Raw genomic sequence first — 16,460 nt, forward strand, 5'->3', positions numbered from 1 at the left:
TTGTTCTCGTTGCCCCGGGATCGCGGCTACTCGTCTTCTCGCCGAGGGAACTTTGCACCTGCAATCATTGCATAGTCAGTGCTTGAGCCGTCAAATGAGCGCATCCGTCGATGATCCGGCGTGGTCAGGCCAGTTGGGGCCACCGACTCACCTCGTCCAGACGCTGAGAAAACGTGCTTCCAAAGCTTGCAAGATATGCCATGCCAGGAAAATCCGCTGTGACGCGACACTAAAGCGATCTGGGCAGGCGTGCTCTTATTGCATGTCGCTTGGTACAGAGTGTGTGCTGGAACAGTCATCTTCTGGGTGAGGATGTCCTTCACAAGGGGAATGAATAGCTGATCAAAATGACTGATGCTTCTCCACGATTCGTGAATGGTTTAGGCCCTCAAAGAAACGCAAACGTGCTAGAAGCCCGTCAAGACCTCAGCAAAGCACTTCCAGCATCCTAGCCGTAAATTCACCCTCACAAAATGCTGGTCCCATTGGTGCCAGCGTCCGGGGAACCGATGCCTCCCCTGGAGTTGTCGAATCTCTGCAGGCTCGAACTCCTCAAAACCCAGTCGCACCTGCAATAAGCAGACACAACAAGTCGATGTCAGCTCGGACTCCCGACGTCGGTAACCAATCCAATACTCAGATCGAGACTGGAGTTGACAGCCCCCGAACCCCGGACCAGGTGTGGACGAGTCCTTTGGACTTTGTTGACGGTCCACCAGAACCGCATGCTTCCCTCACCAGGAGATCACCATCGCAAAATGAGGCGTACCTGTCCGACCAACACCGAGCCGGCTCTGTGGCGCCATCCAATGGCGATAAGCGAATTGTGTATGCGGATGATACGTTGACACACTGCGTCCTCCCTCACATGACCGGTCACCGTTCGTTCAACGCATCCGACAGTCGAGAAGGCGACCGCGTCGAACCAGACAGCCCGAACATGGCGCGAGTTACAATAACCTGCCCACCAGTGCCCTCCCTTACCTGGTTTCGACGCGAACTGGACCCAACAACCAAGACTTTCTCTCACTTGGTCGCTGAAGATATCACGTACCTGTGTAAGGTCAAGGGAGTACTGGCATTTCCACCAGTCATTACCTGTGACCTGCTGATGGGATGTTTCGTACGCCACTTTTTACCAGCCTATCCCGTCGTGGACAGAAATGACCTGCAAAGAATCTACCTGCGTTTCCGGCGTGGCACCATCAGCTCCCCCTTGCTTATGCATTCAATCTTCTTTGCAGCTTGCCAGTATATGGATGAGAACACATTACAAGAAGCCGGGTTCAAGAAGAGGTCGACGGCACAAGAGTACTTCCACACCCGAGCAGCACTCCTCTATTCCTTCAACTGCGAAAAAGACCAGCTCATGCTCATTCAATCTCTCGTTTTTATGAGCCCTAGGTGGACGAACTATAGCGAAGAAAAAGACATCCGCTTTTGGACAACATGTGCATGCAATTTGGCTTTCACGATGGGCTTGCATAAAGCTATTCCTCCATCATCCAGATTATCACAGCATCAGAGATGTCTGTGGCGGAGGATCTTTTGGACTCTGTTCGTGAGTAGACTATTTGCTTATTCCCTTGCATGATGCTTTTATCTAGTGGCACTGGCTGACGCATCATACTGCAAAGGTACGCGACTATAATGTCGCGCTCGGTATAGGTCGTCCGCCAGTGATCAACCTCGAGGTCGTGGATGTTGAGCTTCTCTCTGAGTCTGACTTCTACGAGACGGCTGCTGTTGAAGGCGCAGAAAGATCTGGGGAATGCCCAGTCGACTTTTACTTCTTCAGTAAGGTCCATAGCGCGTTCATGACCGACTTGATCGCGCTCTCGAAAATCCGTACGTCGAACCTGCCAATATCGCGCATCCTACCCTAGTCGTTCAGTTTCCTCAGAACACAAGACTGCACCGCTCCCTTTGTGCATAAAGTCACCAACTCTATTGTGCCGCATGCTGACCAGTAATAGTGTCAGAAATTTTCACCATGAATGTTGAGCATCGAAGACACGAGGACTCTCTCCTCCCACGCCTGATCTCCGTCAAGACGCGTCTGGAACAGATGGACTTGGCTTCTGAGCGTGCAACTAGATCGTACACGACCGCAGACGCTCTGGTTGAATATTCAATCTGGCCGATCTCTGTCGAACTCAACCGTCAGAGAATTATGGCCTTGAACTTCAGAGTCATGCACAAGGTACTACTCGAACACGACTCTGGATTTTCTAATAGTCTCACCGTCCAACAAGTTCGGGATGGCATTATCAAGTGTGCTGCAAGGACTATGGCGCTATATGAGGAACTTCTCTCATCGGACGTATTGAAGTACAGCCACAGTTTTTTGTAAGTGTCAATGTGAGCCCGTGCAAGAGATGGTAATGATAACTGACGAGATATGGACAAAGAAATACCTCTCTCTTCAACGCGCTCATCACCTATCTCGAGGAAGTAAAGGATAATCCACGAGACTCTAGTCGGGCGTCCATAGCTGTCAACAAAATCCAACTTGGCCTGTTGATACTCGGAGAGCATCGCAAATACTGGAACGCCGCTCGCTGGTCATACTCTCTCTTCAAGTTCTGCGTCGATCGAGACTTCGAATTTCTGCAGAACCTCCCCAGGCAGTCCCGATGGCATTCACCAGATGCCGGGCCCACGCCAGTGCAAGGACCTTCGTTCTCACCACCTCCTACTAGCACCATCGAAGAACCACCTTGTATGGCGGACTTCAATTTCGGTGAAATCCCCATTTGGGATTCCTCATTTGTGGATTCGCATTGGCTTGCGGAATGGTTTCCCATCACCCTGGATCAGTCACAAGTCCAGGCCCTTAATTCGGAGGCACCGATGGAGCAAGAGGGCTGACCAAGTAGATTTGATTCGGATGACATTTCTTGGATATGGGACTCTCCATGATACCTACCAGTTTTCTTTCGGTCAAAAATGGGGTCCAGAACATTCAAGCAGTCGGTAGTAGTAATAATGTATACCCTATTTAATCTTCATGCATCGCTAGAGCTGTGGGATCACACCTTCCAATTTCATTGTGTCGAATATTTTGCACAAGTCTTTTCTCGTGTCAAAGCGGGTTGTCCAACCAAGCTCCCGTGCGGCTTTGTCCATACTGACCGAAGCGCCCCAGGTAGCGTATCTCATGATCCATCCGAAAAAGGACCACGTCGCGAACTTGTCGCAAGCGTCCTTGTCCCCCCCGTGCTTCGCCACCAATTCCTCCCATACACCACGCTTCAGCTTTGATTCGATATCGGCCTCAATGTCGAATCCGGCTCTGGTCGTCACCGGAACCCCAAAGTACTGACCCATACTTTCCCAAATCTCCCTGAACGTGAGTCCCTTCGGATCCGCGTCGACGATGTTGTACGATTGGTTTTGGGCGTTTGGATGGAGGGCAAGACGAGTTGTGAAGGCAGCGATGTTCGCCGCCGAGGAGAAGTCCTGTCGCTTCTCGTAGCACCCTTCGCCCTCGGATGGCACGGAAAATACCGCCGGCTCGCCGAGATACTTTTGCATGGTAAAGTACAGGGCGGCCGTGCACGTAAATGACTGTCCGCTACCTGCCCTGGAAAGTCAGCCTTTCGACATGCCTGATTTCATGGCAAATTAATTCCCTGGAACCAAAGATTCTGAGCCATGTGAGAAAAAAAAACCCCTCACCAAAGCTGAACCCACTGATCAAGAATGGACGCGTCGTCGACCAGGTCCACTTCCTGTGTTTCTGCAGCTCAAACATAAAGTCCTCTTGGGGGTAGTAAAAGTTGGGCGGGCCCTCGAGCCCGAGTCGGCCGAGGTCTTCGGTGACGGGCTCCTTGGGCGGTGCTTTGAAGTGAAAGCCGTAATATTTGGCCCCGTTTTGGAGCACGACACGCTGGAGTGTGTCCTTGTTGATGTCATCGACCGCGGTCAGGATGTTGATGAAAAACTTCACATTGTATTCGTATTGCTTCTCGAACGCGTCATGGTGGATGTATGCCATGTGGAAGAAATGTGTCACTTTGGTGGCGCCCATGTCCCGGAGTGCCTGTGAGATCGAGCCCACGTCGGAGTTGAGGTCCGCCTGGCCAAATACCACCCTGGGGTCCTTCGAGAGCCGGAATGGTCGTCGGCGTGAAGTTGCGATAATTTTGGTCCACTGAGGCTCCGAGGCGAGCTGCCGGATCAGATAGTCGCCGGTGACGCCGTTCGCCCCGGTCACAAGGGCGACCAGTTCTCCAGACGGTGCCATGTCGGTCTCTTTTGCGTCGTCCCAAGCTCCCAGCCTACGTTGCCGTCTTTGAATCTGCGTCCCGTGAGAACGACCTTGGTCAAGGTCTTATACGCTGGCGGTGGCAATGATGGTGGCAGTCCAAAACACAAAGCCGTTTGAGCGCTTACCAAAGCCTCTCTCCTCTCCTCGGCTTGCTCGAGGGGATTGAAGTTTTGAAGGGTTGAGCTTGCCTCGGATAGTTCTAAAAGCGGGTCAACCCCACTGAGCCTATGATGAGCTAACTGAAGAAAGGGTTGTATTGGTCCCAAAAGGTTCTGGTCTTTTGCTGGTTTGTTCTCGGTAACTCTACGCTACTGGAGGAAACATGGTCATGTAAAAACACCACCAGACACCATGTGCTTTCGAGACAACTTACGACTACAGCAAGATTGTCGATGGCCACGTATGACGTTGGCTTATTCTGCGAATTCGCGTGGAGGCCCCCTGGGCCAGATCAGCGTTGCTGACAAGTCTCTGATGCAGCCTTGCTAACAAGATCTTGCGCCGAACCTATAGGAACAACAACGTCCTCTTTCTGTTAGGATGTTGTCCAACGAGAAGTCTTCTATGCGGCCAATTTTGTCTCCAAATACAGAAATTGAGTCTCATGGTGCCATAAGTTTCGCCTGAAGAAACTGAAGCAGGATATCCCAGCCCCGACGGGTTACCTCGACAACATGGCCATTGAATGTCATGAAACCATGGCAGGCACCCGGTACGAATTTCAGAATAGCTTCATTTCCTGCCAACTGCCACCGTGACGCCATCAAGATGCTATCATCTACCAAGCCATCCTCAGTGCCGACCAAAAACAACGCCGGAACCAAGTCGCTGAGCTTGTTGTACGCCGGTGAGATGGTGGCGGCTTTTCTCTGGTCAGGTGTGCGACCAGGCAGGTATGCGTCGAGAAATTGCTCGGCGTCCTCGTAGTTCAAAATTGGAGTCTCTGACCTCTCTAACCCCCGTAGAGAGGGTAGAGCTGAAAGATCAAAGTTACCGTAGCTGAGAACGACCCCTCTGATACGAGATAGCAGTCCTCGTTGTTGCAGATGAAGGACAACAAGAGCAGAAAGCGTAGCACCGGCAGACTGGTCTCGCTCGTCAGTGTCTGTCTCCTATGACTCTGGCCGCCAATGTTCTCCACACAGACTCACCTCGCCGCCGATGAAATTCAAGTCACAGTCCCACTGTGAACTGTCAGCGTCGTCAACTGGTGAGAGAAGAACACAGAGATCCTCCTGACCTTTTCTTGTGCGTGCTGTTCAAGCCAGTCGGCGACGGTGCAGCAATCTTCCAATGCAGCTGGATAAGGATTTTCTGGTGCAAGGCGGTATTCGACCGAGACCACAACCAACCGAGCGGACCGAGAGATCTCAGCCAGGAGAAGATCTTGACTGTGCCGTTCGCATCAGTCACAAGACCCCGGGTAGTTGCCAGTGATGAAACTACTAACCTATCCGCAGAGCCGAGGACATAGCCACCACCGTGGATGTGATAAAAGACTCCAATCGGTTTTGCGCCAGGAGGTTGAAACAGACGACATTTTATGGCTGGCCCATGATTCGATTCAATACTGATCTCCTCTGCTTCTCCCAAGAGCATAGGTCGAGGGAAAGGTGTTGCGCCCTGGGCTCGACGCTGGCGGTATTCCCGGGCTCCACACTAGTTCTTGGGGTCAGGATCATTGCAGAAGGGAGGCGTTGTATCCCAGCCGAGATCGGGGTTTCCATACCTTCCACCACTTTGTATCCCTCAGTCCCAGCTCAATCAGCTGACTATTGAGCTGTCTCGTAGCCGTAGTGGTCGCTCCCTTGTGGAAGGCAGCTAGGTCAAGTGAGAGATCAGACTTCAACGACTTATCGTCATTGGACAAGAACTCGCCCATTCTTGCTGCAGTTTCGTAGTGTGGCGGCCAATCAAGGATAAATTTCGTAGTCAGAACACATTGAACTGACACAAAATATGGTAGTCTGATCAGATACCAAATGGAAAAATCTGATCGAAGCTGACACAACGATATCGACACGACTTGAGAAGTATACCGCGCTTTACACCCGGTGACAAAGAGGCTCTCCCCAATTGTTCATTAAGTTTACTCGAGCCTCACCGGCACTATGACACGGACTACCATTAGTCAGTGGTGACCTGATCTCTTTGGTAATCATAGTGTAGGCATCAAAAACCCCCTTTGAGTGGTCTTAGACGAGTCTCAGCTGGATCCAGGTCATCTAGAGAAACATGGCATTGGTGGTGTTCCGCCCCGGGCTCCGCTCGTGTCAGGAGATTCTGCCAAAGAACTTGCGTGCCGCGGCAATTTATCCTGAGCCAAGGACGGCTGTTTCGAGGCAGGCCATGTACTTGCCGTGGCAACTGGCTCTGGTTGCGTGATTGGTGCTTTTTCTACATCTTCCTCAAGAGCTCAAAGCATCGGCCTTTGCTATATTTGCTTGTAGACAGAATGTAGCGCAGAATAATAGCTCTCCGTCCGCTTCGCTTCCAAATTACTGTTTGTTGTCTTCAGTTCCTCGAAATCACCTCAAGATGTCTCCAGGAAAGGAGGGTGAAGGCTTTCCCGCCCAGAATATATCGTTAGACTCCAAGTACGACTCTCACGGCTGGCTTGTTGAAAATGAAAAAGGTTATAGAATCATCGAGGATCACTTCGGAGCTCATCGCAAACTACGAGTTATTCACATCGGTGCTGGTGCCTCGGGGATTTGCTTTTCGAAATTTGCCGGGGAAGAACATGAGAACATCGACCTACAGATCTACGAGAAGAATGACGATATTGGCGGGACCTGGCTCGAAAATAGGTAAGTGTTGGCTCCGGTGAGAATGGAAGTGGTTGGACTCATCGTTCATTCAGATATCCAGGGTGTGCTTGCGACATTCCCTCCGTTTGTTATCAATTTACCTGGGATCGGAATCCCGAGTGGTCTCAATACTACTCGGAATCACCAGAGATCTGGAAATACTTCAAAAGCGTTGTTGAGAGACACGGTCTTATGAAATACATTAAACTTCGACATAAAGTGGTTGCAGCAAAATGGCATCAGGAAGACGGACTTTGGCACGTTCGAGTTCAAGACGAAGAGCATGGAAATGAATTCAACGACACGTGCCATGTCCTAGTCAACGGCGGTGGCATCCTGAAGTATGTCCCTTCTACGAGTCCTGCGGCATATGCTGATGGTTAATTAGTAATTGGAAGTGGCCAGATATTCCTGGCCTTCATTCATTTCAAGGAGTCCTCCAACACAGTGCACACTTTACCGAAGGACTCGACCTAAAGGGTAAGAAAGTCGCAGTCATTGGAACTGGCAGCAGCGGGATCCAAATTGTCGCGAAGATTGCTCAGGAAGTGGAACACCTCTATACCTGGATCCGGTCACCTACCTGGATTACAGCTGGCTTCGCTCAGAAATTCGCCTCCGAGGGCGGAGGAAACTTTGAATGTACGAGCCCCCCCCCCTCTACGACTGGCTCAACGCTGACCATTCAGACACGCCGGAACAAAAGCAGCTCTTTAAAGACAACCCGAAGCTCTACTTGAAGTATTCAAAAATGATCGAGTCAGAGTTAAATCAAAGATTCAAGTTCATTTTGAAGAACACCCCGGAGTCCAAAGCGGCTAGAGAAGTGAGTGTTTGTGTTATCGCCATTCAACTTGTTACTAAAAAGGTGTCAGTACGCAATCTCCGAAATGAAGCAGAAGCTGGCACATGATGAGGCTTTGATCGAGGCGATTATCCCGAAAAATTTTGATGTGGGATGTCGAAGACCAACTGTACGTGCCCGTATACTTTCGGAAATCTCGACGCAGTTTTGTTAATTAGCGACTTACAGCCAGGAAATGGGTTTCTGGAAGCTTTGAATCAGGAGAATGTGACTGTATTCACCCATTTCATGAAGGCCGTCACCCCAACAGGGTTCATCGACAACCGTGGCCAAGAACATCAAGTTGATGTTATTATTTGTGCAACTGGGTATGGCGTCATTCCAAATGTGTTTAATTTTGTTTACTAATATACTGGACACAAAGATTCAATACCACATGGATCCCACGCTTCCCCGTCGAGGCAAACGGTGAGACTCTGGCAAAGCTATGGCGTGATGAAGCTACGTCGTATATTTCGGTAGCTCCTCCTAACAGTATGGTTCTACTCCCTCTCGAGTCACTCGTTGTGCTGACGCACAGAGCAGTCCCGAACTACTATATGATGGGCGGACCGTACGGGCCCCTTGGCCATGGTTCGTTCTTACCAATCTTGGAGTCACTGGCACGATACATCCTCCAGATCATCGAGAAGATGCAGGTCGACCGCATCAAATCGCTAACTCCCAAGCCTGAAGTCATTTCTCAATTCAAGGAACATGCAGACCTCTACCTGCAACGAACTGCGTGGGTTTCTGGGTGTAGCAGTTGGTTTAAACAAGGACGTGTGGACGGCCCGCTACCGATGTTTCCGGGGAGTCGTCTCACATACCTGAAGCTGCTTGAGAGGCCGAGGTTTGAGGACTACAATATTGAATATTGTAACAAGTTGAACATGTTTGAGTTCCTGGGTGACGGTTTCGAAGTTCGAGAGTTCGACGGCAGGGATCTATCCTACTATCTGGGTCTCGTCGACGAGAAGGATGTGCAAATTGACCTGGAGGCCGACCTGTCCACTGATCTGGCTGCGCTGATTCCTCAGGCATCAAAAGCGTGAGACATGTTGAAGGACGTGACGGGTGACGGGAGTTTCAACACGAGATATAGATAGAGCGAACCCGTTCATTTCCCATGCGAGCATGATATTGCATGTATCTAGAATATTATATCAGCGGGACTAGGGTAACGCGAAGCAAAGCAAGTAGTAATCCCCAGTTTAGGTACCAGCTTTTGTCAATCCGCCACACATCACCAAGGGATGGGACAGAGTGCATTCCCCCTTTTTGGACAGAAAGAATGATAGACCCAGATAGTCGACTCAGAGACGCTGCTTTCACAGAATTCCGCGTCCTGGTTGATCAGCTCTATTAGTAGACCCCTTGACAAAAGTTGCTGTGTGGTACAAACTCCAGCAAAAGCCGCCGATAGGGATGGAAATGCCGGTGCTTTGTGCCTCGAGCATCAGTTTCACCACCCGAACGCGACGGTCATCGGTGGTCGACCAGCTGGGGCACTGGGGTTGCACGCATGGCAGCATCACTTTTAACCCGATCCGGTCGAGTCGCGAGCTCGTCTGGCGCTGAGTTGCGGAGAAATGATTTCTGGGTCCCCGAGACTCAAATAACAATTTGGGGTCAACGACCAAGGGAGTACAACCTACTATGGCCGGGAGGTGGATTATGGACATTATTCTATCACACTTGATCTGAAAAATCTCAGACAGTTCTCTAGAGAAATGAGCTGGTTCTAGCGAGGGAGGAGCAACCAAGATGATCCCGCAAAAGCCCTCGACGACGACTTGAAGGAATTCTTGAAAGAGCAACAGGCCCGTCCATATTACGTCCCAGCTGAAGCTCCTGTGGAACCGTCAGAGCCTTTAGAGAAGTCTAATCCTACCATTAAGCTGCACGAACTGACACTTATAGATGCAGCGCAGCCCCTGGAGGATAGACCTTTACCACAAGAGTCGCTGTTTCAAGGTGGCCGATACAAACATATCTGGAAGACCTACATTCCTCAAGATGAAAATCATCGCAGTTACATCAGCGCCCCTTTACTAGCTCCCGGAAGGCTGGATTCCCTCCTTCCCAATAATGGTGCCGTATGTGTTCTCGTTTTTCCTTGTCTTAAATGGCGCTGATAGTTTCATTTCCCTCCAGATGATCCTTACCTACATTTCAAAAAAGAGATGGCATCTCGCCTTGGCTCCCGAGTCACCCAGAAAAGGAATCTACTTCAAAAGTCCATCTCCTATGAATCCGCTTGCGAAGCCGAAAGCAACATTCTCTTACAGTTGTCCTATCCGTCCAAACGAATTGACTTTTTTCTTCAACTATTTCGCAATCAAGACGAAATAAAAGAAATTGTCGCCTGTCACCTTGGACTGAAGGGTAATCAATCCTGTCGACTAGGTGACTTCTCGGAATGGAGGCATGGGACGTTCAATGTCTGTATTCCAGTGTATATATATAACTGGAATAGACGTCCCAAGAGTCGGGTCATGATTCGATTCCCACTCCCATACAAGCTGGGAGAATCTTCGAATCCGGGAAACATGGATGAGAAGGTGCGATCTGAAGCAGCAACATATATCTGGATGCAACAAAATTGCCCTGAGATACCAATCCCGTACTTATGGGGGTTCGGAACTGGCAATAATCTACATGTATGCGTAGTCTTCCAGAATGCTTTCTGTGATGTGCTAATAATGGAGGTTCAGTTCACAGCGCGTGAAAACGCTCCATGGTATTTGCGATGCCTCTCATTCATACAGAACACCCTACAACTGCTATTTCGACAATCGGTCTGCTCTCCCTACATTCGCTGTAAACGACCCGACATTCCGTTTACTATTGGCTATTTACTGATGGATTTCATCGAAGAGGAGGAAGGCCGCATGCTTTCAACAACGTGGGATACACTTTCTGGCGATGCGAAGCGAAAGACGAATTTCTTTCGAGATTTATCCCGGATCTTGTTGTCTTTGACCAGAAGGCCACTACCTCACATAGGCTCGTTGACGATAGACAACGAAGGTGTTGTTAGTCTGGCTAATCGACCATTATCTATCATCATTCCCGAAGCAGAAAACGACAGACGCCCGCCTGTTGTGAACCGCAGCTACATTTACAGTGTGGTCGAGTCATATGTTCTGGATCTCTTCAAATACCACGACAATCGCATTCGATATCAGCCCAATTCTGTCATTTCAAGGGATGATGCCGTCGACCAAATGGAAGCCTTGACTTTGATGCGCGCCTGTCTACCTGATTTCGTCAATAGCTCCTCGCGTTCTGGACCGTTTTATTTAACCCTCACGGATCTCCATCAAAGCAATATCTTCGTCGATGACGACTGGCACATCAAGTCAATTATTGATCTGGAATGGGCCTGTTTCAGACCGATTGAGATGCTGAGGCCCCCTTTATGGTTGACCGGTCAGGCAATTGACCGTTTGGGTGATGAAAAGTTGGCAGATCTCAAGCTCACGCTCGACGAGTTTTTTTCCATTTTAGAAGAGGAGGAACAACAATCTTTGCATCCTTGCTCCATTTCAGTGGCCAATACTTTTCGCGAGAACTGGGCAACGGGTCGAATTTGGTACTTCCGGGCCTTGGATTCTTTAACGGGACTGTATGGCGTCTTCTTGAATCATATCGAGCCAATGTTTGCATCCAACATTACAAACACTCCAGCTCGTTATTGGCATCCGGATGCTGAGAAAGTAATCCGAAGAAGGGTTGAGGACAAGCTTGAGTACGATCAACGATTACGGCAAGCTTTTGAAGAAGATATCAGGTCGGAGGACTAAGATTATCGTTCTATATCCTATTTATGATCCTGTTCGGCCATCTCCCTTACAGCCCTTTCCCTCGCCTCCCTTTCTCTCTTATTCTGGGCTCTTTTCGCTTTGGCCGCGTCGCCGGAAGAAGACTGCTTTTGTATGGTTTTCTGGTCTGATAAAGCTCTGGCTAAGTCTTGTTTGATTCAGGAATAAGGGACTGTTAAAGCTTCAAAGTCTTCATGAATTGGGCTCTGATCTCCTTCGGTGTCCATTCTTCACCTATAGGCATAAGGACTGTCGCAACTGTCTTTTTTTTCCTTCTCTCTCTTCAGAGTTGAGATATATGTTTCATTGTTGACCTGAACCTGGAGATTCCATTTTTTAGGATCGTGGGCAGTTACCTTTCGTAGATCTAGTGTCAGTTGAAGTTCTATACGAAAAGAAGTATGGAAGGTAAAAGCTCACAACGTACCCACTTGCATGTCTAATCGGAAGTTCTGATCTTTATAGAGTGTGCCTCCGTTCTTTCGAAAGTCACCAAGGCTCCGAAACGAGATGTGACCTCTGGACAAGAATCTACAAAGAAGGGGCGTTCGATCGCCTAAAGAAGTCCTGGAACGAAACAGACTGCCACGCGGGTTTAGTTGCTGTTCAGTTTCTCGTTTCCGGTTCGGAGGCTTCGATGGTAGAGGCTGCTCCCTGGCTTTTGGTTGAGTCTTTTTTAACCAAATGGTCCAACCGGGCGCTCCGTCGAGGAGGGTTTTACTTTTGTCCCTTCTTGATGTCTTGAGGGCGTTCAGCTTTGCCGGTGAGTCGAGTACTGAAGGAGGAGGCGGATAGATGACCTTGATGTGGCAGCTTCATGGGCTGCCTTCTAGTCTTCTGCTTCTGAGCGGTTACACTGTCTCGTGGTGCCATGGTTGTTCGAAATGAGGGTGAAAGGAATGGGACTTGAACCAGTACCCTTGCCTGTAACGTAGTCCTTGGCATGTCGCTTGAAAGTACAACCACTGCTGCCCGGGTTTTGAATTTCATCTGTCTCTGTCTGGGGACAACACGGAAAGAGTACTGCAACAAGACCTCGCGTTTGCGTTTCCGTTTGCTCCTTCCGTACTTCCTACCACCAAAGCTCGCAGCATGTCTTTTCTGTCAAGATCACGTCATCTCTTGACATTTAAAACCCCACCCTTGCGTTCGTCAGAGAGCATCCCTTTAATATGCCGTGGTAAGTTGTTGCAAACACGTCAGGGAGTAACCTACTAATCACAACTCCTAGACAAACTTATTAGCCAGGAGGAGCTCTTTCAGTATACCAATGGTCGATTTCTGACTCGAGACAAACAACAACGTGATGGTCGTTATGTCAAATTTGATTTAGAAGCCCTTTGTGCTATTGCAGCCTCCACAGGCCCTTCAGTGTCGCCTGTTCGAGAAGTCGAAAAGTTGGAGGGCGGATTCAGCAAAGCATTACGTATACGAAGAGAGAATGGAACAGAGCTCATTGCGAAGGTTCCGTGTCCCAATGCCGGCCTCGCAAAATACACGACTGCCTCAGAGGTCGCTACTCTGGAATACGGTATGAACTCCAAGTTACCGCAAGCACGAGTGATGTCTGACTATTCAAAGTGAGAGAGCATACGGACATCCCAGTACCATACGTCTATACCTGGAGTGTCGATGCTTCGAATCCTGTTGGGGCGGAGTACATCATCATGGAAAAGGCTGCCGGTGTTCAGCTCTTCAAAGTGTGGGATCAGATTGAGGAGCCATGCAAACTTGCCATCATCAAACAGTTAGCCAAGTGGGAGAGTCAACTGATGTCGACAAAGTTCCCGGCTTATGGCTGCGTATATTCTCGCCGCTCTTTTCCTGAGGGTGAGAGAAGGGTAAACCTCCCTGCATATATAGATCGATCTGAGTCCTATTGTGTTGGTCGCTCCTGCGACCCAACTTGGTCTACAGTGCCTGGGAACTTGATCCTTGGGCCTTGTATGTACGCTTCTGCTAACTTTATGTCCTCTGTGAAAGGCTGATCCATCGTTAGGGCCTTGCCTCACCGAATTTGGAACTGCCCTAGCAAAACGCGAGATCTATCGCATCTCTCAGGAATCGAAAAGCGTTCGCGTGGTTGACCATCGTGGCACAGCTGCTGAACAGATCTCTTTGCTAGAGACAACCATTGAGCTCATGAAGATTCTAGGCGCTCACTCTGACCTCCTTCGACATGCTCAACCTACCGCCTGCCACACCGATTTACACATGGGCAATATTTTTGTCTCAGAGAATGACCCTTCCAAAATCTCGGCAATTATCGACTGGCAATTCACACAAGTAGCTCCTATGTTCTTACAGGCACGCTGGCCGGTTTTCTTGACTCCACCAAAAGGCTACCCGGCTGGGATCGTCACGCCCAAGTTACCTGATGACTATAAAGACTTGGATGAGAAAGAAAAGAAGTTGGCAGAGTACAACTTGAACCTGGCAACAGCGGCCAAAGCCTATGAGATAAGATGCCTCCTTGACAACAAGGATGCTTACGATGCCATGAACTTGCCTCGAGTATATCGTGAGCTCTTCATTCGTTGTGGAGCAACATGGGAAGAGGGGCCTGCGCCATTGCGGGAGTGCCTAATCGAGATTTTCAATTCCTGGCATGATCTAGATCTGCCGGGTGAGTGTCCCTACACATTCCGTGAAGAAGAAATTCAAAAACATGAAAAACATTTCGAGGAATACAGAGAATGGCACCGTGTAAGAGAATTTGCGAAGGAATATCTCGACACCGACGCAGATGGCTGGATCCCCCCTGAAATGGATTTCACCGAGAAGCAGGAACAAAATAAGGCTCTTTTCACTCTGTATGTAGAGAGAATGGCAGGCCAGAAGTCCCAAGAAGAGATCTATAGGATGTGGCCATTTTCGGAGGGAATCACGCTGTGACATCACATGGATGACTTCGAGGGCTACTTTGCACTGCTTTCGAGTGTAGTAAGGAGCCCACTGTCTCCAGCCTTTATCTAGCTCGAAACTTACCGACTCAGAGGTTCAAAAAGATTTTGAAGAACGAATTGCATTGCAGCGTAGGGGGTATGAGATTAGGACACTAATATCTATTTCAGGATTGTACACATAAACTCGATCGTGTGGATCTCTCCGATAGCTGGGCACGCGCCTGCGTGTAGACTACGCCTCAAGGCCAAACCTAGATTCCATCTTCCACGAGCTTGCCCGACCACATTCGGAAGTCTCCTCACATGACTGCGCAGCCGCCCCTCTTTCTATGGCCCTCTCTCTTGCCCTCGTCCCGAGACCTTACGTTGTGTATCTTCCTGCCATCTAACGTACCATTCCCCTGGTTCTCCCTCGTCCGTCGGGTCTTTTCATATTGCCACAAGATTTGCTCCTGATCTTTGTGGTTCAGCATGGCGAACTTGGCCGTTGCCATGATTTCGTCGCGCGAGTGGTGGCCGGTTTCGATCATGCGCTCCACATCGTCGCGAGTCTCGTTGTAGGTCCGAGCAGCGGTTTGCTTCTGCCGGGCCGCGGCCTGAGACGCCGCCGCGTAGCCGGTATATGTGCTTGGGCTGAAAGGGGCGTTGGCGTCCGCGTACGGCGCCCTGGGTTGCGTGGGCGAGATGCGGCGCGGAGGATTGCTGGGTTTGCGGCGCTTCGTGATGCCTGCGCCTGAGACGAGAGTCGGGGATCTGTCGTTGCGGCGCCGGGTTGGGGACGTGTTCATCAAGCCCGGGACCAGGCTCACCGGAATTTCCGACACGTCTTGCACAGTCCCGTGGAGGTGCATTGTGGTCGGAGAGTAGCCGACGCCGCTCTTGCGCTCCATCGCCGATGGCATGGCGATATCATTCAGGTCCTGGGCGATGTTTTCCAGCCGGCCGAGCATCGTGGGCGCGTCGCTCGAATATCTGTTTCGCGAAATCCTCTGCCGCTTGGTGATTTTGGTCGGGCTGATGTTGGATGACATACGCTTCTGCGAGAGGCCCGGATAGTTGGTGTACTCTGCGGATTCGGTGGAGTCGTAGCCGTCACCGACGGGCGACGGGCTTTTGCGGATCATTGCGCGACGGGAGACAGCCTGCGGCGGCAGCGCCACGGGGCGCATCGGCTGCTGAACGCTTCGTGCCAGAGGGTGGATGTGGTCCTCGGGATGAGGGGGGATGCCTCGAGCGAGGCGCTGTGCACAATCAGGACAGTTCCACGGGATGGAATATCTGATGGCGTTGACGAGCTCTTTCTCGCATGCTGATGTGGGCAGCGCGCAGCCACCGTCCCGCCGGGTGAAGCTGCCGTTGTGGCCACACTGAAAGACGGCCAAGTCCCAGATACACATTTTTACGACAACAGGTTTTTGTAATGAGGAGTTAATTTTCTTTTCCCTGCCCGATGATTTTATCTGAGATGGGTTTGCGAAAAAGGTATTGCTCGAGCGGAAAACCCTGTGTTAAGGGGACAAGAGGATCAAAGGGGCCGCCATAACAAAGCCATCCTTTGTTCGAGGGTCCGCGTGCGGACGATCGAGTTATTGAGGTCATGGTATCTCGGACGCATGCGAGGATATTGCCACGTTGATTGAGACATAGAGTTTGCATTGCCATGGTTCTCTTACAAGGACAAGTTTCATTCTTACCTTTCCATGTTGTAGGGTGTAGAGACGTTGTACCGAGTAAGCTTTCTGTTGTGCATAGACTCGAGAGTGGTGTCATCGGTGCTTAACCAGTCATAGAACGGGCACA

General features: G+C 50.2%; 6 protein-coding genes across 6 annotated transcripts; 4 read left to right on the top strand and 2 right to left on the bottom strand.

Annotated features, from left to right (window-relative positions):
* Positions 1 to 595: 595 nt before the first annotated feature.
* On the top strand, positions 596 to 2,871 carry AYO21_08121 (hypothetical protein; the record flags this gene model as incomplete). Its single annotated transcript, XM_022658069.1, has 4 exons — positions 596 to 1,561; positions 1,608 to 1,848; positions 1,977 to 2,349; positions 2,412 to 2,871. The coding sequence occupies 4 exons, from the start codon at positions 596 to 598 to the stop codon at positions 2,869 to 2,871; spliced, it is 2,040 nt and encodes a 679-aa protein (XP_022509589.1).
* A 147-nt stretch (positions 2,872 to 3,018) lies between these two features.
* Positions 3,019 to 6,155, bottom strand: AYO21_08122 (hypothetical protein; the record flags this gene model as incomplete). Its single annotated transcript, XM_022658070.1, has 10 exons — positions 3,019 to 3,581; positions 3,682 to 4,303; positions 4,399 to 4,512; positions 4,647 to 4,714; positions 4,781 to 4,805; positions 4,939 to 5,358; positions 5,425 to 5,457; positions 5,514 to 5,664; positions 5,724 to 5,932; positions 6,003 to 6,155. 10 exons carry the CDS (start codon positions 6,153 to 6,155, stop codon positions 3,019 to 3,021), a joined length of 2,358 nt encoding a protein of 785 aa, XP_022509590.1.
* Positions 6,156 to 6,811: 656 nt separating this feature from the next.
* Positions 6,812 to 8,982, top strand: AYO21_08123 (hypothetical protein; the record flags this gene model as incomplete). Its single annotated transcript, XM_022658071.1, has 7 exons — positions 6,812 to 7,083; positions 7,137 to 7,424; positions 7,472 to 7,725; positions 7,773 to 7,909; positions 7,959 to 8,057; positions 8,117 to 8,256; positions 8,313 to 8,982. The coding sequence occupies 7 exons, from the start codon at positions 6,812 to 6,814 to the stop codon at positions 8,980 to 8,982; spliced, it is 1,860 nt and encodes a 619-aa protein (XP_022509591.1).
* Positions 8,983 to 10,632: 1,650 nt separating this feature from the next.
* On the top strand, positions 10,633 to 11,736 carry AYO21_08124 (hypothetical protein; the record flags this gene model as incomplete). Its single annotated transcript, XM_022658072.1, has 1 exon — positions 10,633 to 11,736. One exon carries the CDS (start codon positions 10,633 to 10,635, stop codon positions 11,734 to 11,736), a length of 1,104 nt encoding a protein of 367 aa, XP_022509592.1.
* A 1,110-nt stretch (positions 11,737 to 12,846) lies between these two features.
* Positions 12,847 to 14,649, top strand: AYO21_08125 (hypothetical protein; the record flags this gene model as incomplete). The annotated part of the gene is made up of 5 exons (XM_022658073.1): positions 12,847 to 12,934; positions 12,986 to 13,285; positions 13,336 to 13,584; positions 13,672 to 13,698; positions 13,754 to 14,649. The coding sequence occupies 5 exons, from the start codon at positions 12,847 to 12,849 to the stop codon at positions 14,647 to 14,649; spliced, it is 1,560 nt and encodes a 519-aa protein (XP_022509593.1).
* A 310-nt stretch (positions 14,650 to 14,959) lies between these two features.
* Positions 14,960 to 16,057, bottom strand: AYO21_08126 (hypothetical protein; the record flags this gene model as incomplete). The annotated part of the gene is made up of 1 exon (XM_022658074.1): positions 14,960 to 16,057. One exon carries the CDS (start codon positions 16,055 to 16,057, stop codon positions 14,960 to 14,962), a length of 1,098 nt encoding a protein of 365 aa, XP_022509594.1.
* Between the last annotated feature and the right edge of the window lie 403 nt (positions 16,058 to 16,460).

This window comes from Fonsecaea monophora (genome assembly GCF_001642475.1).
Source record: "Fonsecaea monophora strain CBS 269.37 chromosome Unknown Scaff68, whole genome shotgun sequence".
Classification (NCBI taxonomy): domain Eukaryota; kingdom Fungi; phylum Ascomycota; class Eurotiomycetes; order Chaetothyriales; family Herpotrichiellaceae; genus Fonsecaea; species Fonsecaea monophora.